Source organism: Ursus arctos, unplaced genomic scaffold (assembly GCF_023065955.2).
Source record: "Ursus arctos isolate Adak ecotype North America unplaced genomic scaffold, UrsArc2.0 scaffold_15, whole genome shotgun sequence".
NCBI classification, from domain to species: Eukaryota; Metazoa; Chordata; class Mammalia; order Carnivora; family Ursidae; genus Ursus; species Ursus arctos.
The window spans coordinates 39,163,722-39,190,344 of record NW_026622819.1 but is presented as its reverse complement, the minus strand read 5'-3'; the positions used below and the strand labels follow the sequence as shown (position 1 = coordinate 39,190,344).

The window sequence follows — 26,623 nt, the reverse complement described above, 5'->3', positions numbered from 1 at the left end:
AGGATTCTGGGATCATGACCTGAGCTGAAGGCAGACGCTTAATAACTGAGGCAGCCAGGCACCCTGGGCTGGGCTTTTTCTTCTACAATTTCTACGATGGTGCTTAGTTTTCCCCACTCCTTAGTTTTTATAAAGCATTCATAAGACTCCTGTGAATTGTTTCTCCAGATGATTTGTCTCAGACTCACGCCTGTCCACTTACTTTCAAAACCTCTTCCTCTGCACAGAAAATGCCCCATTGCCTGAAACTTCTATCCTAAAGAAGATCTGAGACTCCCCTCCCTGTGAGGCATCCACTGTGTCCAGGCAAAGAACAAACCTCAGAAACCCGACTAACTTAGCCTTGGACTAAGTCCCCTTCCTTGCTGTCTTTCCAAATAGTCCTTCCTCACTTTGGAGCCAGCCATTCTCTGCACCGTGCAAGGAAGTGGAACTGCCATTGATTAAGGACTCACTATGTCTAACGTGGTTTCTATGTGTTCTATAGATTGATTCTTCCAACAGAGCTACAATCTTTAGAGAAACAGAAAATTCTCAACAACCTACTATGTGCCAGGGGTCTGTTGCCAGAGGCCCATTAATAAATACCACTGACAACGTGTCTGCTCTCCCGTTGGGAGCCAGAAAATAAACAAGGGGACAAAAGTACATGAGTTAGACAAGTTTAGATACTCACCAGTGCCATAAAGAACATAAAAAATAGAGATGGGGTAGGGGTATGTACATTATCTGGAGGAGTCAGGGAAAACTTCAGGGAGGTCAGCCCTGTGATGCAGGACAAGAATACCGAAGAGGAGTCGGTCACGTGTTGATCTGGGGGAATATGATGTCAGGCAGAGGGAACGGCACGTGCGAAGACTCTGAGACAGAAATGAGCTTGGCGTGTGTGGCTGGTGCTCAGTGAATGTGGGGAACATGATAGGAGATGGGGTCAGAGGAGGACTTGAAAGCTGATAGTGATTCAGCAGTTTTAGATGGCATTCGTCAGTTACTTACTAGGAACTGGCGTGGTGGGAAGCGCTTTATAGGAAGCCCTGTGGGGTAGGTATCATTTTCCCATTGCATTGATGAAGAAGCAGAGCTGAGAAGTTAACCTGGAATTTTCCAAAGGACGCAGAGATTACTGGGAGCTGGAAATGGGACCCAGACCCTGCCCAGGCTAGTCTTTCTCCCCCAAGTCACTTGCTGAGGGAGCCTGACCCACCCAAGCCCTGTTCTCTTTAGCAGCAAGAACCATCCCTGAAATAGACAAATCCTTCTCTTGTTCGCCTTTTGTCTTTTGCCTCCCTTCTTTCTCCATGGAGCGTTTGCATCCAAACAAATAAAGATGCATTTATACAGTGATTCTTCATTGATTTTAAATAAGCTAATTCCAAATACCATCTAATTAGAAGTAAAAACCAATTCTTGGCCAGCCAGAAAGAGGTTTCCTATGAAAACTATTCATTATATCCGAAATAAGAGGAAATTCGATCTGGTTATATAATCAGATTTTTTTCTCCTGCATTTCCTTATCTCCATCCTTCCTGACGTCCTCCTTCTACAAGTGATGTTATCTTCATCTGGACCGGGCGTTCGGCTCCGAAACACACGTTGGATCATGCTGTTTCCCTGATCAGAACCCCGCAAGGATTCTCCACACTCTACCAGAAGCTGGGCCCCACATCATTTTTCCAAGCCTACTGTCTAGTTTTACCTCCAGTCATTCCTCTGCATCCCTGCAAAGCAAACAGTATGTTGTGTGTTCCCCTTTGCATCTCACGGCCAGGCTGTTGGTCCCGCTGTTCTGTCCTCTGAGCACATGGCCCCCAAACTCCTTTACATGCTCCCTCTCAGAGGACACCTTCTACTTGAAGTCTTTTCCAGCCTCCAGAACAGCATGAGGTTTTTGACCTATTCCAACCCCCAAAGCGCTTTGTGTTCCTCTCCTATGCTTTTTTCCTGTGGTTCATTAATTATGTACACTCTGAGCTTCCCTACCAGATTCTGAGCTCCTTGAGGACAGTGGCCAATTCTTATGGGTCATTTTTTTGTTCTTGCACCCAACCCAGGTTTTTGTGCCCTGGAGCTGTCCAATAAATTCACTGAATTTGCTCCCTGGAGAGAATCTGGAGCTCTCCCTTCTCTGCGGAGCCCGCACTGCGCCCTCCAAATCTCCCCGGGCTCTGCCGTGTAAGGCTCCGCCCGCGGCAAAGCTGCAGCCTTCTGATAAGAGCAGAATTTTCTGTGGCAGTCTTGAATAAAATCAAGATGTTTATCATGTTCCTCGCAAGGAGCAAAAGGATGAGGGTTTTAAAATACCATTATTTCCCTGATTCATGGCAAGGTTTCCTTTTTCTCTTTTGGTTCGTGTCTGTCTCTCGAAAAAGAAGTTAAGCTTCAAGTTTTGTATTTGCCGAGTGCAGTGGGGAATCAGACTGCAGTCGCTAGAGCGGTGTGACCTGCTGGAGAACACTGGCCACCATTTCAGCAACAGTGACGTTTCCTGAGACAGCACTGGGCACAGAGTGATTGATGGCTGGGCTGGACCGTGGGTGTGGCATGGACCCTGTGCGATGGCTCAGGCTAAGGTGTGGCAGGGCGAGCTCAAGAGAGAGCAGGCTGTGTGTCCTTTTCCCTCGGTTTTCTGACTAACCTGCTGCGTGGCTGGCTTGGCATGTGTCCCTGCCCCTTTCTGGCTTACGTTTTGAGAAGCACTGGGCTTTGCCATTAGGTAGACATGAGTTTGGAGTCAGGCTCAACCAACTGCTGACCGTGTGTGATTTTGGGCAAGTTGCTGACGATCTGAGCCTCTCCTTCTAACTCGCACAGAGATAATGATGGTGCATGCCGCCGAGTGGTGTCGTGAGCCTTGGGAGGGGGCAAGCTCATGGACAGTGGAGTACAGGCATGCAGGAAGTGCTCACTGGTTACTCTGAAGCCACATGGAGAGTCCTGTAGAAAGGGTGTTGAGACACCAGAGCCAGGGCAGTGGTGAGAGTGGCGGGTGCTGGTTGTGTCCGTGTCAGTCGCGTGACCCGGAAAGGGACAGGCTGTGACCCCCATGCAGGAGAAGATGCGGATGATGTGGGATTTGGTTGCAGAATCGCAGAACGTACAATGTGACAAGCAGGGACAGGAAGCCGAGCTGTCACTCAGTTGCCTTATTATGGAACACCTGAATGTCTCTTACCTGCTCCAGCTCAGAAGTTTCCTTAGCAAAAGTCACACTCTACCTGCCGAGAGGTAAAGGGACTCAACTCTGTTGAGCACCTAAGATATGGTAGTGCTTCCTTGGCCCCTTACATATCTTATTTCGCCTTCAAAAAAAGTATTGGCTGGATTGAATCTTGGCTTCCCAACTTGCCAGCTTGTTTGGGCAAGTTAATTAACTTCTCTGAGCCTCAGTTTCTTCAGGAGTAAAACAGAGGCATTAATGGTACCTAACTTATGAGGTGGTATAATTTAAATCAAACTATGTATATGCCAGCAATGAGAACACCCCCAGGCAGAAATTGGTGATTTTTACTATTATTATGTTCATGGTTATTTAATGTGATAACCCCCATTTTGTGGATAAATAAAACGAGGCCCAAAGACCCTGAGCTCCTGAACCGAGGTCATACAAATAACAATGAGCCGAGCCTGGACACAAACCTAGATTTGCCTGTCCTGAGGATCGTTACTCTATTTTCCTGCCTGTGTAGAAGGTAAGAGACAGAAGCAAGGCCATCATATTTGAAGAGACACTCCCTCCGAAATCAGAAGACATTTTATAACGTGTGGGTAACATGTAGCCTGGATGGATAGTCGTTTAAATTGGTCTGGAGCCTTGGATGAAAGGTCAGACATTATCTGTGTTTTTAAAAAAACTTGGTTGAGACCAGATCATTTAATTTCGATTGAGTCCTTCTCAGTATTGAATGACATTAGGGGGTTACGTCATTGCACTCCAGCCTCGGTCCCCTGAATTAACATGGTAATCATTAGTATATGGTCTTCTCATCAACAGGGTCCAAATGAGGGCCCATATGCCATTGCTTAATGATGAAGTTCTTGGCCAGAATACAGACGGTCCCCCTCTTCACCCCACATTCTTCCTAAAGCCTCTAGCTATGTCTCTTTATCATCCTCAGGAACTTGCCACGGAAGAGCCTATGAGTCATCCATTACTAAGGCTTTGTGAAAGGGAAGCTGACCTAGGGCTTTCTAATTTCAAGTGAAAAGCCCTTGGCTGCTTGAGCCAAGGCACCATTTCTGGTGGGACTTCTTGTCCCAGCCAGCCAGAGAGTGGGCAGTTGGTCAAGGGGATGTGAGTCAATGGAAGGAACCAGGAAAGAGTAGTCTTATCGGGGTCACCCTTATTATTGCATCTCCTCTCCTAAACACAGAGCCTTCCGGAAACATTGAGCTTATAAAAGTAAAAGGCCAAAGTCATTCCAGAATTCTGTCTCATCTAATAGTAGCCCTCTCAGTGGAGAGCAGTCTCTATTTATTTTCCAATTTCCTGGCATTTATTTGCTATTCAAACCTTCCTATTGTGGCTGATGGTTTCACTTGCGGTAGGCTGTGCGATGGAAAAAAACACGGATTCTGACTCGCCCTTGACTTCAGCCACCAGGTGAGTGCCTTCTGGCCAGCCCCTTCCCCCTCTGAGCCTCAAATTCCTCACACAACAAGTGCTCTAGCCTATTTCACAGATACCAGATATTTTTTATTCGCTTGACAAAGGTTTTTTGCCTTCCAGAGGCGAGAGAAATAAAGTAATGTCCACTGGCCTTTGACGGCTTCCATGTTAGTAGGTGGGAAAAGATATGATCCCCCAAACTAGAAAGCCAGGTGAAAAGTCAGAAGTCCAGTGAGGTTAAGAAACCGTATGCTAAGATGTATGGAAGTGGGCAACAACGCCAAGTACCATCACCATTATCATCATCATCCTTATTCCAGTACTCTCGGTGGGAAGTCGCTCCTGATTTCTTTACCTTCCATGCCCCTACATTCAGTTTCCAAATTCTCATCCTTTGAAAAGTCTTTTATGTCGTCTTTCCTTTTTAGTTTCACTGTCACCTGTCGGGGCTCGTTCCCCGTTCCCTCATACCAGATAACTACACTGTTTTCTAATTTTTTTCGCTGTACATCTGTCTAGGTTAATGTATTTTTTAAATTACACACACACACACACACACACACACACACACAATAACTAACAAATAAAAAATAAAGTAACATCCCCCCAATTTTCCATATGCTGAAAATTTTCCCTATTCAACAATGCTACCGAGACACTTAAAGTGGCTCCCAGTTGCTCATTGATATGTCGCCCGTGCCCACAATACAATCCCACCTCAGAGCAGCACGAGTGCAAATAGGCCAAGTCCCACTTCCTTCTCCAATGGTCAGGTCCTTACGTGGCTGTCCCCTGCTCTGCTGCAGCCCACTCTTCTCCCACCACATGCCAGTGAAAGCCAAGGCCAAGTTCATGGGCCACCCTGTCTGGGAAGCCTAATCCAGCCCACCCCGGTCTCAGTCCATAGGACCTAATTCCCTGGGGCTACAACCACAGTCCCCGAGGAAGGATGCTCTCAGGCCCACACACAAAACAGAAACCTCCAAACCAGGCATCTCAGTGTAAAACCACCAACAGCAACAAACAACGCAGAGTAAAAACACCCTCTAATTGGCAAAGACCGACTAGTGCATATAGACAGTGTACTTGAGACAGTATCTCAAGAGATAGGAAAGGAAACAACCTTATTAATCATCCTAGGAATGTAAGGAGTAATTGCTATCAATTTCATTATCATCCTGAAGTTCATTCAGATAGGCTTTTATAAAACACCTGCTGTTTAATAAAATTCTGCGAGGTGCTAATAATGGGGAGAAAAGCCTCAGGGCTTGTTATGGCGGTCTCTGGGGGCCCCATCCTGGGGCAGAATAGAAAGTGGAGGGGACTCTCTTGCTGCGTCGAGGGTCTGCTTTACCCTAAGTGCTGTTCACTGCAGCCAGCCTGGACTGGTGATTGACCCTCCGGCTGGACGTGCAGACCCACACACCAGCGCCAGTGGAGGACTGGGGAGCTGCTCGGGGAAGGACCCGAAGTGGGTCTCTTGAGAGCTTAACGAAGCATCATATTGACAAGGGCACCTGCAAAACCCACTGCTGCTCACTACACACCAGAAAGATTCTTCTTTCCCTTCTCCTCCTCACATGTAAACTACACTGCAAAAATGTATTATAGCTCTAACATTTAGGGCACAATAAAACTCTCCGAGAGCCAGATAAAATCTCTGAACTTTCCGCTAAAGACCTAGATGTAAGCGCAGATTGTCAGATACATTTCCAAGAAGCTCATTTATTCTCTGAAGTAGAAACCCAAGGTCAAGATGAAAATCCTTGCTTCATGTGAGGCTGTTTGGTGGATATGACAATATTGACTTGATGACGTCACAGAGTCTTCTCTCCTCTCCTGCCTCTGGTTGGTGACATATTTATTTCAAAGCCGTAAATACAGCCTCTAGTGCCACTGTTGTCTGTCGAGTGATTTGTCGTAAAGATCATATTTCTTCTTGTAACATCTTTCTTTCCCCCAAATAGCTCTGTGGCAAGTTATCTCATAAACTGCCACAGACTCCCCCTGAGTGCGATAAAGGATGTCATTGCCTTCGTTTACTGACTGTAGTGCAAGGTCCAGGAGAGTCTGAGCAAATGCCTGAGACCTTGTGGGGTCACTGAATCCACTCCCAAGTCAGAATTTCTTCCCTCACTGGAGATCTGTGTGTCGGGCACTGTACTTGTCTCTGGGTCTGCCAAGTCTCAGCTTGCCAGCTTGCTCCCAAGCCTGTGCCAAGAGGAAAAAGCCTGTTCTCTTTGGAAATTGACTGGGATGAGTACAGCATCCCTAACTCAGTGAGAAGACCTTCCATTTTAACAGCACCCGTGAACGCTATTGACAGTTTATGGAAGCAGACAAACTAACTAATTTCAGGAACTTAAACACTTGAGCTTTGGGGTTTTTTTTATTTGTAAAAGTAAACTTACTTCTAAAGCAAGTGTCGACAAACTACTGTGGGCCACGTTAGCCATCAGCTTCTTTCTTATCGCCTTGAGCGACCGGAGTGGTTTTTACCTTTGCAAAGGGTATAAAAACCAGCAAAAACCACCAACAACATAAAACTAAATAGACAGAAAAAGAACAAAACAAAAAAGGAGGAGAAGAAGGGTGTGCAACAGAGACTGTATGAGGATGGTAGGACCTCCCTGCCCAAGGAAGCCAGCCCTATAATACTGAGATGACCTAAAATACATCTAGCTCTCTAGATGTCTAGAGATGTCTAGAAATGTCTAGAGATGTCTCTAGAAGTCTACGACTCCTGTTCTAGAATCAGGATGCCTGTGTTTGATTCCTTGTGGCCTCTTGCCAGCAGCACGGTCTTGAGCAAACTCGCCAACTCCTGTCTCTGACCTTCCTCACCTGCCGGGAAGGAGTGATAATAGCATTTCTTGCTCGTGATGGGGGGATTACATACGAAGCTGAGACTGGAGGCTGGTCCATGGTAAACACTGAAGAAATGTTAGCCATTGCTATTAAAATTGTCATCACCAACTCTTCCAAAGGCCTTTGCGAGAATTAAATGAGACAGCGTCTCTCGAACACCTGGCACGGTTCCCTTCTCACCGAAGGCACTCAGTAAACGTCAGCTACCCTCGTCACCATCATCCCCATCACTGTCACCGTTTTCAAAGCTCTTTCGCATACACCATCTTACCAGAAGCACCCAAGAACCCAGCAGTTGGTGTTACGATCCCCTGCTAAGACGTAAGAAACTGAAGCTCAGGAAAGCGAAGGGATAGACGCTGAGCCAGGAAGAGGCGGAATAAGGACGGACGAGTGTAGATTTTGCGTTCTGGACCAGTCTGTCCTCTCTGGACACCATGCTGCCTCTCCCATAAAACATCTGAGGATCTGTTGTTTGTTAGTTTTCTCCAAATGATATACTTTGAGTCCTGGGAGCCTGACAAGACAGGCAAACATGACCGTGTTCTTCCCTGGCAGGGCTCTGCAGACAGGAAGCTAGGATAATTGGATTCCAGCCATTTGATCTTAGGACTGCACATGTAACCGGCCAACTGCTGATGACCGAGCCTAATGGAAAAAGCCCTGAGCAAACAAACACAACCCCCCTTTTAGGACCTCATTGTTTATGCTGCGGAGAGTGAAACTCATCAACAGCAGCCCGCATTCTCCCAATAGTTCCAGTCGGGACAGAGATGGCTTCAGAATGTACCAGACTTCAGTCTGCCACTAGGGACCAGCCTGGACGTACCTGCAGTGGGGAAGCACGAGAGGAGGAGCCAGGACATTCTTGACAACAGAGCTGGTGTGGTCAGATGAGTGCTGTATTTTATTTGGTTTTGGCCAAAAGCCAAAACACATTTGAGCAAAGTGCGCCCTCGGAGTGATGTTTAAAGCAGGCTGTTAAGATCGTAGTGGTATATAGCATGAGAGTGAGTGCTTGACTATAAAAATAGGTAACATTTCAACGCCCGTTCATGGAGAGAGCCCCTGTCATTTCCAACCAACGTTAGCTGTAAATCAGCGTTAGTTAGCTCACGTTCTCTTTAAGGCCATAGATTCAAATAGACTCTGTTGTTGGACATGTGTGAAGTCATGCTTCCTGATGCTATCCATGCAGAGGTCATGGAAATGACCCTTAAGAAGCTTCAGCATTGCCCCTGACACATGGGGCGGAAGACTCGGAAGTGCACCTTGCAGAAGGGGAGCTGCCCCGATACGGAGAGCTCATGACCTGCCTCCGCTTTGTGACGCCAGCTTTGCTTTAGAAACAGCTGTGTGACTCATTCCCCACCCCTTGTCCGGGAGACACAGAACCGTCAGTCTGAGGAGGAGGACGAGACGACCTCCCTGCCCCAGGGAAGGCAGACCTGCGGGTCACTGTGTTGAGCCAGATGGAGTCTTTTCGTATGAGCCTATGGCAATGGTGTAGGGTATTAGCTCAATATTTGTGAATGAGACCTTTTAAGTCAGCGTTCCCCTGAGAGTAACGAGAGTGGAGCGAATCAGAGAAGCCAGGGTTCTTAGACCGTCAAAGCGGGTTGCAGGAGCTATCCAGGTGTTTCGAAAGGCTCCAAGCCATTATTCCAGGATCCCCAGCTCCTGGCCAGACCTCTTCTCTCTGTCTACCACCGAGCCTTGTCTGCTTGGCTTTGAGCTTCTTCACACCTGCTGCCAGGCAGCTGGCTAACCACCAACCAATCCCTGGCCGCTCACCTCGCCATCCGAACAGCCAAGGCAGCTCGCCTTGTGCGGCTTCCTGGGTCTGTCCCAAGCTGCCGGGCTAAGGCCCTGTCGGGACTGAGCATGTTTGGACTTAAGAAAGGTAAGCCTGACCAGTTAGCATGTCCCGTGTGACCATTTAAAGTCTCCTCCACTGTCTGGGCAGAGGAAGGGGCGAGGGACCCAGTTTTCATTCAAGTCTTCACATTACCTCTTGGGTTTGTGGTGAGTACAAAATAAAATAAGGGATGTCAAGGGGCTTTTGTAAGATCGTGGTCTGCAGTACAAACGTAAGGAACAATCTCTGCGTATAAAAACAGATTCAATTAGATGTGATCACTCAGCCAGTGAGAATGCAAATAGCGAGAGGTCACAGGAAGACTGTACTGGTAATCCAGCAAGGTTGACATGGACGGGGGATGGTCGATAAGGTCTTTAAATACAAATGATAAAATTTCTGAAAAATCTAAATGTTTATTTCCTATTAGTATCTTAAATTTCATTTTAACATTACTTCAACGTGTAAAATTAATCACATCTCCCGTTTTTAAGGATAGGGCAGTGCAAAAAAGTGTTTGTAAGGATTCTATTCTATTCTAAGATGTTCGCAAGAAAACTGGTTTGTTTTGTTTTGTGTTTTGGGCCAGCATCTGCTGTGTTCAGACATGTCTAGAAACTTCCCCACACGTTGCACTCTCAAAAATTCACTCATTGGACTCATTAAGGGTTATAGGCAAGAAAAGCAGTATTGTGGCTTGCATTTAAAAGGAAAAATTATAAATAAATACGTAAGAGTAGTTAAAATTTTAATTAAATAATTGAGGAGATATACACACATATATACACCCCCCCAAGTATTAGTTATTTGTAATAATCTGTAGTTCTATGATCCTGTGGGTAATCCCAGCCCTGCACTGATGCTTGGAAGCACAGAACTGGGGGTTGGAAGACCCCAAGTGAAGGAGTGGGTCCATCTCTTCTTACATAAAACCCACCATGACTTCTAGTATTTGAATGGTTGGGTTCTGATAGTCTGACTTCCAGGGAAGCATGTCAGGCAAGCAGATACCCAGACATTTAAGTCTTTGATTATTTATTGCCTAATGGAAGTTTCTGAGTTTCTCAAATTTTCATGCCAACATGTCTATTATTGAAATTGAAGAATTGCATAGAATATTCAGAATGTTCCGATGGTAACCCTTAGAGAGCTTTGCTACTGAAGGATTCAGAAGCATGTCATGGTGCTCATGAAGGGCTAGAGCGAACCAGTTGAAGGAAGAAAAAGCTGGGGGTCCAAGTTGCCATTTAATCATGTCATTAACTTAAAGTTTGCGTGGAGTAGTGCCAGCTAATGTTTACTGGGCACCGGGCACGTGATGAGAGTGCTTTGTTTCCGGTAACACTCGCAGCGCTCTGCTCAGTGAGGTGCTCCAGGAACTTGAGGCATAGGGCGGTCTGAGGGTGAGAGGCTACTGAGGAGTGGAGCTGACATTAAATTCTGGATGTTTGACTCTCGATCAGCATTGCCTCGCTAATACTGATCAATAAAATGAGTAAATTGTGGTTCCTCTCCCCGAGAGGCTTGTCATGTATCTGGAAACATACCTCGTAAATGCCCGTGCAGGTCGCACTTAATAAGCTACATCAAAGGCTGTCAAATAAATTATAGAAGCAGGAAGCGCTGTTTGTTTACAAGAAGGAAAGGGATTATCCCGTTGAGTTGGTCGGAGATAGCTGTCTGGAGGAAGTGGCCATATATATACCCAATGATACTTTCCAAGATTCTTCGACAGAGACGTATCATGGGAGAGGAGCTAAAGAAGAGAGAGGAGAGCTGAAGAGGGTACGTTCTGTGCTTTTTAACCTCATGGCGAATTATTTTAATCAGATTGCCCTTAAAATCCTAATTGCAGGATCCTGGCTTCCTGCTTGGCCTCTTGTCATCTGAAGAGGAACTTGATGTTTGCTAAGGGAAGACATGGGCGAAGTGAAGAGAGCCTTTTAGAGCCTAGAGCCCGGAAGGGGATAGATATTTGGGTGCGGTTTCCTAGTACAGGGGTTGTGGGGTGTCTCGGGGAAACGGGAGGGAGCCACGGACAGCTCTTCCTTCTTGGAATGGGACCCGGAGCTCAATTAATAAAAGAGCCTCACTGCTTTCCTGGCCCCGAATCTGGGGGTGGGGACACAGGAAGCCCAGGATTTTGGAAGCGAGCCTCAGAGATTCGTGATGCTCACAGTTTAAAGGTGTGTGCTTCTGAGTCAGAGGGCCTGGGGGTCGAGTCATGTTTTCCCTCTTGCTCACCAGATTCTCTTGGTCCCATTGCCTCTAAGCCTCAGTTCCTCATCGGGAAACGGGGGCAGTACTCCCCGCCTCACAGGGGTGGTGAGTCTCACGTGTACGTGCAAATACCACATAAGGAGAGCAGGACGGGCCCTGGCACGCGTGAACACTCAGGAAATGGCAGCTGGCGATGAGGAAGAGGAGGAAGGAGGGTGGCTTTCTGTGCGTTCCTTAGCCACATCGCCGTGCAAAGTAACTCGGAACTCGTGGCTTTCAGCCGTCTTCGCTGCTGGGTACCTGGGGACAGGAGCCTCAGCTCTCTAGGCCTGTGTCCTTCCTTGGTACATTCAGGCGGTCACCTGCACAGTGACCCTCCCCGGCTTCTGTGGGACCCGCGTGACATGCCAGCTAGAAAAGTGCTTTCTAGACAAACAGTGGGACATAACCATGTTTAACGATGCTCCCCTAAAGGCACTTTGAGGCTACTGGAATCCTCCTTTAGGCTAAGAGCACCTGTTCACTAACTTCTGTGTTTTTTTTTTCCTTCTTCTTTCTCAACGTCTGCTTGGCTCTCCCTCCTCTGTGGCTGTTTTCTGTTTCAACTAAAAGTGGCTGTCCCTCTGTCTCCAGCCTCCTCCTGCTCTTCTGCAGTAGGCCAGCTCCTGTGTGACTGCACGCGCTCTGTAAGTCTGTCACTGTCTGTGTTATGCGTCTGTCTGGGTCTGTCTCGTCACTTCTTCCTATAAAATGTCTTCGGTCTCTGCCTGTTCCTCTGTCTTCACGGGGCCAGCTTGTCCAACGGACACGTCACCTGACATGGAAACGTCACAGCTGTTGGCAGACACCCACCCTGCCCAGAGTGCCTTCTGGACCTTCATCGTTATTGATCTGAAGGCCACAGATGCATATGGTTTGGGAGCTTTATTTCATTTTATATTTTTCAATTTTTAGATTTTGTTTGGGGCTTCTCCCCTGTCCTGGGAGCACAGCCTTCCCAAGGCCTCTGGGAGATGAGCCCCTGCTGGGGCTGGATTCAGCCCAGGGAATCATGGTCCTCAGAGCTGCTGTCATCTGGTTGTCCCAGGTCCTCAGTCATCCTGTCTGTCCTTGGCTATAAGTGGTGAACTCCTTCATCTTTTTTTTTTTTTCAAAGATTTATCTATTTGAGAGAGAAAGAGAGAGCATGAGCTCAAGCGGGGGAAGGGGCAGAGGGAGAGGGAGGGAGAATCTCAAGCAGACTCCTCACTGAGCGTGGGCCTGACACGGGGCTCCCTCCCACAACCCCGAGATCACGACCCACCGCGAAATCAAGAGTCAGCTGCTTAACCGACTGCGCCACCCGGGCGCCCCTTCATCTCTCTTAAACAAGTGGCTGTGACTACATCAGGGTGAGGTGGGGTTTTGGTAGTATTTTTTTAGCGTTTCATTTGGAAACACATTTATATCCGTGGAAGAACGGTCCCGTGTACTTTCACACGCAGCTTCCCCCGAGGCTAACATTTTACACAGCCACGGATGGTTGACCAAAGCTGGAAAATTTGCATTTTCCCATTCCTAGCAACAGAACTACAGACTTTATTTAGATTCCCCCAGTATCAAATCAGACTTTGAGCCACTTTATTCAAAGTCGTGGGTTTGGCTTTCCTGTATGAAGCCATCCCAGTATAGCCACGGCCTCGAGAGACCATTGAAACACCTTCGCCTGCACCAACGGCCCCTGTTGGTTTCACTGGGTCAACTTCTGTGGACTTTCTTATGTTTCTTTGCCCTTTGCACACATCCACTGTCCTTTTGTCCTGCAGCCAGTCTGTCCACCGCTAGCGAGCTCTGCTCTGCCGTGTGTGGGAAAAGCACCAAGCTTTCTAGAGTGAGACACAAACTAAGGGTAAATATTCTCTGAGTGAGAAACCGAGGAAGGCTAAGCAAAGCTGACACATTTGTGACAAGTACTCAGATGATTCAGAGGCCTTAACGAAGAACAAACAAATAAAAACCGCTCAGTCAGGTCTCTGGGTGGTTAAGGTCCCTGGGTGCTTGACCTCTAGATAAATGAAGTGTGGTCAGTAAGAGAGTCACAGAAGCGCCCGCGAACTCACACCCTCTGGTAGTTCATTTTCTCTTGATGCCTCGGGTTTCTCTGGACAAAAGGTCCTATCTCTCCAACGTATCCTGTTGTTTCCTTCTCCCCCCCCCCCCCCACATGCTTGCTTTGGCTCCTTAAGATCTCCAGTATCCGTCGGCTTGGGCGGCCGTAACAAACTATCATAGATTGGGTGGCTTAAACAACATTGATGCCTCACAGTTTTGGGGGTTGGGAAGTTCTAGATCAAGGAGCCAGCAGATTCGTTTCCCAGTGAGAATCCTCTTCCTGTCTTGCAGACAGATACCTTCTTACTGAGTCCTCACATGGCAGAGAAAACCAGAGAGGGAGAAATAGAGAAAATGCTCTGGTCTCTCTTCCTCTTCTAATAAGGGCACTAATCTCATCATGGTGGCCCCACTCTCATGACTTCATCTAAACCTAATTATCTCCCAAAGGTCCCCACCTCCAAATACCATCCTGTTGGGGTTATGGACATATTTGGGGTGGGATGCATTTAGTCCATAACATTTTCAATCCTCTACCAGCTGGAAAATATCCTTTTCTTCTTTAGACTCCCAGCTTCTCTGCCAGGGTGTTTCCATGGGAACGACCCCAGCCCATGATGTGATTTGCGTGCTAAGGTGGCTTTCTCAGTCTCCTTCCCATGGAGAGATTGAGAACCAGAACTACCCACAGCCACAGGCAGGGCCGTTCCCAAATGTGGAGGGGAACCCCCACCCCCAGAAGCTATGGCATTGAACATAAAAGAATGGAAAGCACATCACAGGTGCAGAGATTGTCTGAACAGTACAACACACAGAGCCGCACGAGGACCGAGGACAGAGGAGTTGCCATTGTCCTTTGTGATCAATACAAATGCCAGACGATGTCGGGGAGGATTGTCTTATTCTATAATCCATTCATTCCATTCCATTTCTCTAGATTCCATGATGTTCTGCCCTCTGTGTGAGGTGTCGTGAGCTCTATAGCAAGGATTAAGAAGGAATAAGGTTGGGAAGTACTAACAGCAAAAAGGGTTCTAACACACGTGGATTGGAATCCTGGCTTTGCCCATTGCTGGCTGAATGACCTCTGGCAAATCTAAAGCTCTCCAAGTTTCAGTTTCCTCATCTGTGAGGTGGAGATATATAAAATAATAGCGCAACATCATTGAGTCATTGTAAGCACTAAGTGCGATAATATTTTCAAAGTACTTAACGCAGGGTCTGGTACAGAGGACTAAAAGATTGTTACCTCTTATAATATACGGACCTTGCCTTTCAGGAGTGTTAGGAGGTTGGAGATATATCCAATCAGACACCTGACATTAGCAGAGAATTTGTATTTCTACAGACGGTAAATGCTGATGAGTAGTGTAGAAGGCTTCTGGAAGGCCTCCTGGTGGGCATTGACCTGGGTCTTTAAGGATGGGTAGGATTTGAATGTGGGAGAATTTGGGAAGTGACCATAAACATGGAAGACAGGGAGCGTGGACTTTACATCATTTAGAATGCTTTGGCCCACAAGGACAGTCTAGAAAGCCTAACTAAAATGAACTTAAACAAGGAGGTCATTCACACAAGATAGAGAGTCCAGAGTTGGGTAGTTTCAGGGTTGGTTAATCCATTGAGTCAACAACAGCATGAATTACCCACATGTTTTTATCCTTTTTATCTTTCCACTCCGCCATTCTCAACCTGTTAGTTTTCATTCTGGGATGATGCTCTCATGGTCACAAAATAGCTGCAATAGCTCCAAACCCTGCATCCTCCTTACAAAACCATAGCCAGAAGCAAATGCTGGAAGATAAGGCAGACTCTTCTTGCACTTGTCTTTTATTCAGGAGGAAAACATTTTTCAGCAGACTCCCATAGCAGACCATCAGGTCCTGTCTACCAGGAGAAGATCACAGGCCAAGCCCTTAGCTGCAATGCATTGAGCATTTTTGCCTCTACTAAGAGACACACTCTGTCAGAAAGAAAGAAGAGAGTGTGGGCACATGCTGTAAAGGACATAGTTCATAGTGTCTACCACAGGCTGCAGATCCGTTCACGATCAGTCGGGAAGATGCAGAGACAGCTCGTGGGTCTCCAGAGCAGGGAGTTCGCTGGCCTTCACTGGGGCTAAAAGAAGGAATGGGGCGCTTTCAGGGATTGCTGTTCCTCTTTCCATCTCTCTGAGGCCATGATCTCTGGCCTGCTTTGCACTGCACTTCAACTTCATTCTTTTCTCTTTTGGGGCCACCTTTCTTTGCTTCCATGAACACATGGGCCAAACCTGGCTCCCTCAGGCAGCCCCAGGCATTCTCCGTTCAAGCAGCAAGAGCCTGATAGTGTCTTGACGTCACATCTTCTCTGGAGATGGAAGAAGAGTGCTCTAGCTTTGGCCTCCACTATGACCAGAGAGCCTGCTGCAGGGGTGGGGATCATTCCTCAGACTGTGGGAGGTAAGGGCTGGTGCCACAGCTGCATCCGACGGGGAAGAAGCGCCTAGTAGCCTTGCTCATGACCTCATTTTCTTGGAGGAGGGAGCCTCCACGCTGGTCTCAGTGCCCTAATCAGCCCTCCCACTTCCCACCACGCAGCCAGTGTTCATCTTAGTCTCTATCGCCAAAGGATTCAGCCCAACCTCCTTAGCTCAGCTTTTAAGACCCCCAGTAATGCTGCCTCACCCTCCTTTAAGCCTCATTTCCCAGCACCCCCCCCTTAACCTGTAGGATATATTCTTAGAACATCCGCCGTTCCTCAAACAAAGCGTACCACTCTCTGCTCTGACCTGCCTCCACGCCTTTGCCTTGCCCGTGCTGTGCCTCAAGCACCAAACGCCCCCACTGCCCCCATGGCTGATGCATCAGCGGACCCTTCAAGATAGATGTATCCTGAATCTGGCTTCTTCCCGGCACCCCCACTGGTCCCATTAGACGTCTCTGAGCCACCTCTGGACACCTTGAGAATCATCAGTGGTGTGTCACTGAATGGCTCTCCTAAGATGACCACGTTCTATCCCCCAAATCCTGAGAATCTATCACCTTACATGGCAAAAGGGACTTTGTATGTGTAGATTGAGCTATACATCTTGAGAGGGGGAGATTATCCTGGATTGCCCGGGGGGCCCACCGTACTCACAAGCACCCTTACATCAAGAGGCAGGAGGGTCGTTGGTGGAAGGAGGGGTGCCGATGCAAGCAGAGGGCAGGGCAATGTGGCCGTAAACCAAGGCATGCAGGCAGCCTTCGCAAGAGGCAAGGAATGAGGTTCTCTTCTAGAGCCTCCAGAAAGAATGCAGCTCGACCCCATCCTTTGACTTTAGCTCATTTTGGACTTCTGATCACCAGAACTGTAAGATAATTAATTTGTGTTAAGTCAATGAGTTTGTGGCTCTTTGTACAGAAGCAATAGGAAGCTAATTTACCTCTTAATTTACCTCTGGGTTCCCACTCCAACCTCATTCCAGTCCATTCTATGCACCACAGCTAGGATGTTCTTCCAAACACTAAGTCCTCCCGCACCTGCTCTGCTCGCAGCCGTGGCCAGCTTTCTGTGGCTTTAGGCTGAGTGAAGCCAGCCAGGGTGTGCTGAGCCTCACCGGGTCTTTGTGCTCGTCTTAGACCGCCCCTCAGCCGGTTCTACTCCCGAAGCACCCACCTGCCCCCATGGCGGTGGTACTTTTGCTAGCCTCCCCCTCCCCTTGCCTGCCTCACCCCTACCTACCCTTCGGTTCTCATCTCTACCGCTTCCCGGGCCACGCCACGCTGACACACACCAACGCCTCTGTCCCCGGGACATGCTCCCACAGCAAGCCCAGCGGCCTCCCGTCCCAACGCCACTTGGGACTGTGACGACTTTGCATCTGGCCGTGGGTCTCCTGCGTCACATTGTGAGCTCCAGGAGGACAGAGAATGTGCTGGTTTTCCTCACCACACTCATGTCTCCAGGGCATGGCACGGTGCCTAGACTGTGGTAGGCACGGAAAATATGGTTTTAAATAAATGGCTGAATGAATAAAGGCCTAGGACTCGAAAGTCTCATTCCTCCCAACATCAAGAAAACACCCAGTGTGAGGTCTCTATTCCCAGGTGATGGGGCTCCAGCGTCGGGAAACTCTGCTTTAGGGTTGAATCCCTTTAAAGCCGTGCACGTTATATTTTAATAATTAAAACACCTTGCAGGCACCCCATGTGAGCACCGCCATGCCGGGGAGGGCTGGGGTGATGTGTAATAAAGTCTAATCATTTCCTTATAATGCCAGGCTGGGCAGGCAGAGGGGGCTATTATTATGCGACTAATTATTGCATCCAAGCTGCTCTAAGTGCAATGCTAATTGCTCAGTGAATGAAATGTAGGCTCAGGTAATTACCAAACCTAATGTGGCTCCCTTCATGTTTGAGTAAATTAATGCTGAGGGGGGAAGCAACCCAGCTTGAAGGGAGCTGCCTCCTGCCTGGCCGTTGCTTGGGAAACGGCGGTGAGTTTTTTCGTCTGCACTTGAAACTGCCCGGGTAAAACCCACGCTGCTGGGGTCTGCGTTCCTCAGGTGCAGCTGCAAAACGACGAGCGAGATCTTAGAACCGAGAGGCTTTCGCCACTCTGACAGGTGACAGGCTGTCTCTGGGGCTCTTTCTTTCTCTGTAAAGGCATCAAGAAGCTTTCTTTCAGCTCTGTGATCAGTTGCTAAGTGAACAAATGGCTGACCAATTACTAAAGAACGGATTTCTGCACCAAATCAGCCATCAAGTAGTGGCTTCGAGTTTCACGTCCAATGTCAAGTAGCACCAATACTCACGAACATTTATGGAGCGCTTACTGCATGACCGTCACTATTCTAATAAGCATTTTGTGTGCATCATCTCATCAAATGCTCGCAACAACCCAGAACATTTGTAGTGATGCACAGAGTTTGTGAGCGTCGGAGCCAGGATTTACGCAGGCATTAAGAGTGTACTCTTTTTTTTTTTTTTTTTAAGATTTTATTAGTTATTTGACAGAGAGACAGCGAGGGAACACAAGAAAGGGAGTGTGAGAGGGAGAAGCAGGCTTCCCGCTGAGCAGGGAGCCCAATGCGGGGCTCGATCCCAGGACGCTGGGATCATGCCCTGAGCCGAAGGCAGACACTTAACAGCTGAGCCACCCAGGCATCCCAAGAGTCTGTATTCTTAACCATTCCATGTGCAACTACTTCTCGGACCCTGGGAAAGTCACATTTTCTGAACCTTGGTTTCCTTAACAGTGAAGATACCAGTATCTACTACGTGTCCAGCCCTTTGCTAAGCCCGTTAGAGATGGTAATTTTCTCATCACAAAGAAGCTGTGAAGGAGGTAAAACTGATCTCCTTGACCAGGTCACACAACCAGCGGATGGTAGAGTGGTAGAGTCAGGGTTTGAATGCTCTTCTCTTTGTCTAAAGCATCGTGTGCTTTCCTTTCCCCACTATTCCTCAAATTGAGGCCATGTCGATCCCCATGAATGTGCTTATAGACTGCTGGAGGCTCATGCATCCTACTTCAAGAAACACAGCATAAAGTTGGCCACTGCCAAGGTGACATCAGGGTGGACCGCATGCAAATGTGTGATCTGAATTCACCAGGCAGTGGGAGTTCACAGGGTGGCCATCCAGATGACCCCAGATCTGCTTCAGTACCTGTCATATACTATGAATGTGAAAACACGGAGTTAAAGATCTGTATCTCATGGAGACTTGGGAAGGCAAACCCAAGCCCAGGGAGTCTGTCTGCAGGCCAGACTCCATTGGAGACACGCTGCCTCTCCTAGAGTCCTTCCACTGAAGTCTCAGACCAGTTCCTCCATCCCGTGTGAACCACCCACCACACCTTGGTGAGACCCCCCACACACACGTGTTGTAACTAGAAAGCACGGGCTTCTGCCTGCTCCCATCTCCCAAAACCTGCTGTCCTTCACTTGTGCTCTGGGTAAAGGGAACCTCCACTTGCAATATGCACTTGAGTCCCACGCCTCTTCTCTGGTCCTTCCTGAACAATCTGCTCACGGGCACATGAGAAGCAGACGCTTAGGGGAGATGCAGGAAAGACTGCTGTCGAGGTGTGCTTGTATTCCATGAAAGCACATTTTCTAACATGATCAGATGTATCCATTTGCCTTTTCAAACCAGGACACCCTCTTCATGTGAACTTGGTGTGGGAGAAGGTGCCCTTGATTGCCTGCAAAAGTAACTTATTGGCCACGAACAGGGGTCAGGAGTGTGAAGAGTTTTGAGGTCAAGAGTGTGGGCATCGTGGACACTGTGGCCTTATATCAGTTGCGTAATTTCTCTGAGTCTCGGGTTTCTCATCTATAAAACAGGGTTAAGTACAGTAGGTACCACTTAGAGTTGTGAAGAGTAAATGATACAAATGAAACAACGTATGTAATTATAGAAAATGGTGCCTGGAGCACATCTTCCTTCCTCAGTAGTGTGGGCTGTGTCTGAAGCAACTACCACCTCGAGGGCTAAGAGGACAAGGCAACAAACAAACAAAGCAGAAACGTAGAGGAGGGACCCCGCAGAACAGAGACCTAGATCTCCGAAGAGGAGGCACTGGCCGGCGGGCGCTGACGTCTCCGAGGGGCTGCCGTAAAGCTGCCTCTGCAGGAGTTGGGAAGACCATGGACTGGACGGGCTGAAGAAGCCTGGCTGGGATGGTGCCCACGGGAGCGGCAAGGCCCTCTTCCTTCTGCCAGGCCTCCCTCCACCTGCAGGGCCCCCTGTTGGAGAAGCCTGATTGGAGCCCGATACAAAGCTGATACTGTTTGTAGCATCCTTACAAAGCCAGGTGTGGGAGAGGGGTTTTGAGGCTGAGCATTAATGACTCAGTAGCTGGAACACTAACTTCCCTGAGGTCTTTAGTCACATAGCTTCTCGGGACACCTTCCCTGGTCACCCTCATCATAAGTGTACGATCTTCCTTTCTAGGGCCACTTCCACTCTATTCTTCTCAGTACTCGTCTAGCTGGTGCTTGTGGTTTTTCAAGTCCTGTCCCCTCCGCTAGCCTCAAGCCCAGCAGCAGCGGCCGTGGACAGTTCTGTGACAGCTCGCACTCACGCCCTTCACCTTGTCTCTGTTCCTCAGCTAACATCTGCTTTTAGCCAGCTCAGAGGACTTTTTATTCTAGATCCGGGTTTCTCAATCTCGGCACTATTAGCATTTGGGGGTAGGTAACTGTCGTGGGACACTTGCTGTGTATTGCACAATGTTTACAGCACCCTTGGTCCCTACCCGCTGGATGCCCTTGCCACGACAACCAAAAATGTCTACCAGTTGTCCCTGTGGAGACCCACTGTTCTAAGTTCATGCCTGGTCCACGGGTTGTGTGAGAACGTGGGTATTGGCATCAGATAGAGTTGGACTGGCGTTATCTTCACCTATTACCTTTATTCTCTTGGGCAAGTCAGTAAAGCTCTGTGCCATTTTGCTCAACTGCAAAACGAACATACTACTACCTTCTGTTGTGAAGATGAAATAAGGTACTGCTGGAGAGGGTTTAGTACGGTGTCTGATAAATACCCGTGAATCCATACAAGTCAGCAATAATTCATTATAATTCAAAGCAAAGCCTCAATGTAATTCACGAGAAACCACCACCAAGCCGCTTGTCAGTATACGATGCCAAACAGCTGGCGTGTGTTTCTTTGTTCTACGGAATGGGCTTGACACTGGCCTTAGGGAGTGAGTGGTGGTACTGCTCCGAAACTCCGTAGAAATTTCGTAAGAATAACTGCCGGATGCTGGAATCTGGGTTACTGATGATAAGACCACTTGCACCTGAGATGGATTTAAAGGCAATTAACATACGAGTGCAAGTGTGTGACGCTGCGAACAATAAACAGTCGTCAAGTAGTAAATTTCACTGTGATGCTTTGAGTCAACAGGCTGTCTGATTCATCTAATTGATTCACTCTCCCAAATGTCACCGAAAGGAATCAAAGAAACAAATACAGTTACTGTGCCTTTCAGACTCGGAGTACTTTTCTCATCTCAGCACTCTATTGCTGAATCCAGAATGCTCCCTGGTAGAGGAAACTTTGCGTATTCAGGCCCTGCTTGAGCTAGTGCATAGAGTCCACTGTGATGATTACGAAAGAGCCTTAGGCTTTGTTGAGAGGAAAGAAGAAATCTGGGTTCTAGTCCAAACTCTGCCACTAACTCTTCGTGTAATTCTGAGCCTGTCCTGTCCTCCGGGCCTTCAGTTTCCTACTTTTAAAATGAGCAATTTGAATTCAGTTCTTGGGACTTCCCTTCTGATGTACCCCATGCCCAGCGCCAGCCAGGCATGCTCTCAGAAGCATACATTAGAAAGGAAGTCAACAGTAGTGGGAACGCTCTGTGCATTTGAAGGACGCCGGTTGAATTCTCATGCTTTCTTTCCTTCCTCCCTAGGTACACAGTTCTGCACAGTGGACATCACCAGGAACTTGAGAAACTGCCCATACACAATGACCCAGAATCCTTGGAATCATGCTTCTGATTGAGAACATGGCTCATGATTAAGCCACTCATTCCCATTCATGTCTGCATGAACAGGACACCTGCATCTCTCCTGACCCTCATCACCACCAGTGAGGCATGAGGTAGTGGGGCCGAGGGCCCAGGGAAGGTACCTGGGGCACAGTGTTGGACAGGACCCAAGGCCAGAATCTGGAGGATCTCCGAGTTGAGAAGGGACTTCAGGCATCGTCAGATCCAGCCTCCCGTCCAATGCAGGAGTAGCATCTTCCGTAGCATTCCTGGAAGTCGGTCAGTCTCTGCTTGCACACCTCCAGGGATAGGAGCTCACTACCTCCTAAGGCAGTTCCTTCTACTGTAGGGAAGCTTTAATTATAGGAAAGTTTTTCCCTTCGTTGGAAAACAATCCTGTCTCTGCTCCATCTTCCATCGGGGGCCATGCAGTTAGCTCCCCAGTCCCTTTGAGAGCCCTTAGATATTGGAAGACACTGATCTCCCATCCATCCACCCTTTTTTAAGTCTTCTCTCCAAACTCAACAGCTCCAATTTCCTCTCCATTGCAGCCGTCTTTGGGACATGCTTTGGTGGGTAAATTAATCAAGGCTCTTGTAATGAAGTCAAGTTGATATCAATGCCAAGATGTCTGCCCAGAAGCACTAAAGAGCAGACAAGTGAAACATCAATATTTTCCGGTTGATAGATCTGAACATTTCTCTCTTCTTTTTTCTTGGGGATAGATTTGGAAACTGCTCAGGTTTTGATCTGGGATCCATTACCCAAAGGCATCTTTACTGTTGGTCTCATTTGTGTGTGTGTTTAAAGAGGACATTTTTCTCCTAGGCATACTGGCTCTGAGGTCATGTGAAATGAATCTTGATGCGTTTTCCTTCCGTGACAGTGGGAAAGGGAGCCTTCACTGAGAATGCTGATTAACGATGGTCTTGCCACTCAGATTTGGCGAAGACACCAACTTGCTCCCATAAGACACCTTCTAGGGGCTTTCAGGACCCTGCGCAGAGGCAGGGCTTGGTCTCAGGCCAAGTGCTTTGCTCCTTGGGGCAAAGACATAATCATGAACCAACTTACTTTCCTGGGAAAATTCACTGGCCCCTCCCTGCCTGTGAAGCTGCTGGGGCTCCATTGTTCTGCATCTCTTTTAGCACCTCACTTCCTCCAAGCCCCTCAGGAGAGGCTCCCCTGCTGTCAAAGCTACAAGCAAATCACTTTATCCTGGGGCGAATGATCCCCCCAGGTTGAAACTCTCTCGAGGGCAAATTTTTTTCCGTTTGCCTTTCTTTTGGCTGCTGCTAAAACTCCTCCTGCGAAGCTGGGTGGCTGGTCCTTCGGGACCCGCCCAGGGGACAGCGCTGTGGCTGGCTGGGGGGGCGGGGAGGTTACAAGATAAAGATGCGCCCAAAGTTTCTAGCCTCACCAGTTCTCCTTGCCTTTGTCCTTGATCCGTTGACCCCACTTCCCTAATCATCCCAGAAGCCACAGTTGCCTCCTTATCACCTATTTTATCCATGAAAGCAGAACCCACTGGCTCTCCCTCTTCTCTCCATCCCCAGAAACCGTGAGAAGGATGATCAGACACCCTGGTTTTTGCACCACAAGTCCCACATCCCAGGAAGCCCCTCAGTTCCAGGCAAAGGAGGCTGGCTGGTCATCCCACGTATGGGACCCTCCCGGGGAGGATTAACAAGCCTCCTCACTGTTGCTTTTTCTTTCTATGCTTTTTCATGGAAAAAACAGAGCTGAGTGAATTCGGGGTCCAGAGTTCTTCCCACGCTGTCTGAATGAGGTCTCTGATCTCAAAGCACAAAGAACTTCTTAGGGAAAGACTAAGAGATCATGAGAACCGGTCATCATGAGGAGGAATAGGCTTAGCACTTTGAGGCAGCTGGTAAACTTTGCTGAGTGTCCCCAAAGTTGACAGTATCTATTCGTGAATACACGGACGCACACACACATGCATCCATCCGGTAAGATTTGTTCCCTATGAAATGCTTCTTTTCCCAGGAGCTTGGCAAACTCATCTGCTTGCATAAAATATTATTTCTCAGTGGTAGGTCTGCCACGTTCAGTGGTAACTTGAATTCAACAGGGATCCACAGATGACAGCCTGTGTGGGAAAACGAGATCCTACCATAACCTGAGGCCATTATCTTCTGGACTCTTGGGACACGCTTCTGTGGGCCAGCCCCTGACTGGTGTCCGCAGAGGTCCCAAGCACCCTGGACCACTGAAGTAGCTGTGATGGAGGAACTAGAAGCCCTTGCCGTTGTCGAGAACATGGTCTCCTTTGCAGAGAAGGGCTCCCAAGCTGACTTCGCTGTCCTGTTGGACCAGGGCTGGGATGGTGTGGGTGACGCACCCTATAGCCACATCAGAAGTTGATAGGATGGGACCGGAGGTGCTCGGTGTAGACGGCTGCTGGCCCGGCAGTACTTAGAGGTCTGGCTTCTGGGACTCCAGGTCATAGACGTGTGTATGGACGACTGAGGAGGAAGACATGTAGAGCTCATCCGAGGAAGGAGGAGACTTCCTCTGCTGTTTTCTCTGAGAAGACCACCCTCTTCCAGGAAGGCCCAGGTGTCAAGAAGAGATGCTTCCAAGGGACGGGGGCGGGGGTGTCGTGCGCACCTCTGGCCACATCTGCCAGATCGGCTGGACAATCACGGGGGTGATGGGCGTGGCAACCAGACCCCCAACGCCTGGGATCGAGGGGCTCCAGCTCTGCTGCTTCTCCACTTGACTCTCCGGCTGGCCGGACTGTGCAGGTAGAAGCCCCGAACTCCCCGTCCTGCTCCTGGGCGGCAGCCGGAAAGCGAGAGAGATCAAAAGCAACTTCTTCAGCTGACCCCCAAGTGTGTGTTTGTAGACAAACCCGTTCTTCCCCAGATTGCAGCTTCCCATCTCACCACTGCTTCCGCTTCGCGTGCTCGCTGGCTCCGTCCTGGAGCAAACTGCCGTCCACCTGGGCAGTGGGGGGTGGGCGTGGGGCGGATGGGGGAGGGGAACCGGGGAGGGGCCGGGAGTGGCTGTAACTAAACTGCCCTCGATATTGTCCTCGAGTAAGAACAAAGTAATGTTCTCTTGGTCCTGTGCTGTCTGCCTGTTTTTCTCTTTGGTGTTGCACTTTTCCCCAGGGAGAGATCAGTGTTGCTTTTGTCTTTCTGTTACCGTCCTCCGCTCTGGTCAGTGTCCTTCCTTGTAACAGCTGGTCTCGGGGGCGGAGAAGACGAGCGCATTTACCTTTTGAAGCCATCATTGGCAATCTCTTCATTCAGTCCAGGAAATCGAGGCCGAGTGTTTGGCTTCAATTGAAACAAATGGGGATGGACTTGAAGGCTTGGGTTTGGGACGGCATGCAGCTTTGAATCTCAACCAGCCCTTGCCTTGCTTGTCACATCCACAAAATGGAAAAACTCTGAGCCGGTAGGATTGTTGGGAGTGTTCCAACATGGCAAGGGCCACTATTAGGATTTTCCCCAAATATGGGTCCTGCCTGTACTGCGATTTACTTAATATTTTCCTTCAAGTCAATTCAGGTTTTCATTTAGATAAACTTATTTTAGAAACATTTCTATCAATCCCAGAATAGAAAATCAGTATTACTTGCCATAAATAGAAAGCAGCCATAGAGATAAAGAAATGAAAACAAAACAAGGTTTTTAAGTTCTAACCTAAGCCCAGTGCTTATGCGTCTAAAAGGGGGCTGACCGCGTGGCTGAGGACTAGGGGGGCCCATTCCCCACCTGACGGGGGGCACCTGAAGCAGCGAAGGGCTGTGAGAGAAGTCACCAGAGGGGAACTTCCAAACTTTCTGAGTGAATGTGGTTAATCACTAGTGGAATTCGATACCTTTGGGAACCATAGAGAGAAGGAAAGTGAAACTGATGATATTTTTAATTGCCGTTATATTTGATGCAGATTGTTTCTCCTTTCCCTTCCCTGCCTTTTTTTAGCTCACCCCAGAACATAGTTAATAATAATAATAATAATTGTAATAATAATGTAGCAATACTAAGAGAAGCTCACATTTAATGACCTCCTTTCTGTTAGGCGCTGTGGTAAATGCTTTACGTAGATTATCTTAATCCTCATAAAACCCTTAGGAAAGAAGCGCCCAAATTTCTCCCACTTTGCAGCAGAGCCGACCTCAGCTGAGGGGTCTGGCGACCAGCCCAGGCCCCAGGGCGGGAAGCGTGTGTGGAGTGCGGCCGCAGGCGGCTGATCGTCCAGCCCGCAGTCCCAGCCGTGGGCACACCGTCCTCACCGGGACGAGCTTACTCCACGCTCGCACGGAGAGTACGAGCAAGCGGGGTGGCCCGTGCCCTTCTGCCGCAGCCTGGGGCCTGGGAGGAATCCGGGACCTGCCTATTCCAGGGCGCAGCCCTGCCCGGCCCTTGTTCTAGTGTCTTCTTTGGTTCCCTTCCACTCTCTGAGCCTCACTTTGGGCTTTTAAACAAGGGAGGAATCCAGGAGACGACTGGTCGGGAGGAAGGGCGCTCCAGCATTGGTCG

General features: G+C 48.6%; 1 protein-coding gene across 1 annotated transcript in view; it reads left to right on the top strand.

Moving 5' to 3' along the window:
- HTR4 (5-hydroxytryptamine receptor 4) overlaps window positions 1–25,065 on the top strand; it is a 153,983-nt gene extending 128,918 nt beyond the window's left edge. The window contains exon 7 of the mRNA XM_057312243.1: window positions 22,032–25,065. Coding sequence (XP_057168226.1) covers window positions 22,032–22,119 — 88 coding nt within the window. The 3' untranslated portion in view covers window positions 22,120–25,065. The remainder of the gene's footprint in view (window positions 1–22,031) is intronic.
- The last annotated feature ends 1,558 nt before the right edge of the window (window positions 25,066–26,623 follow it).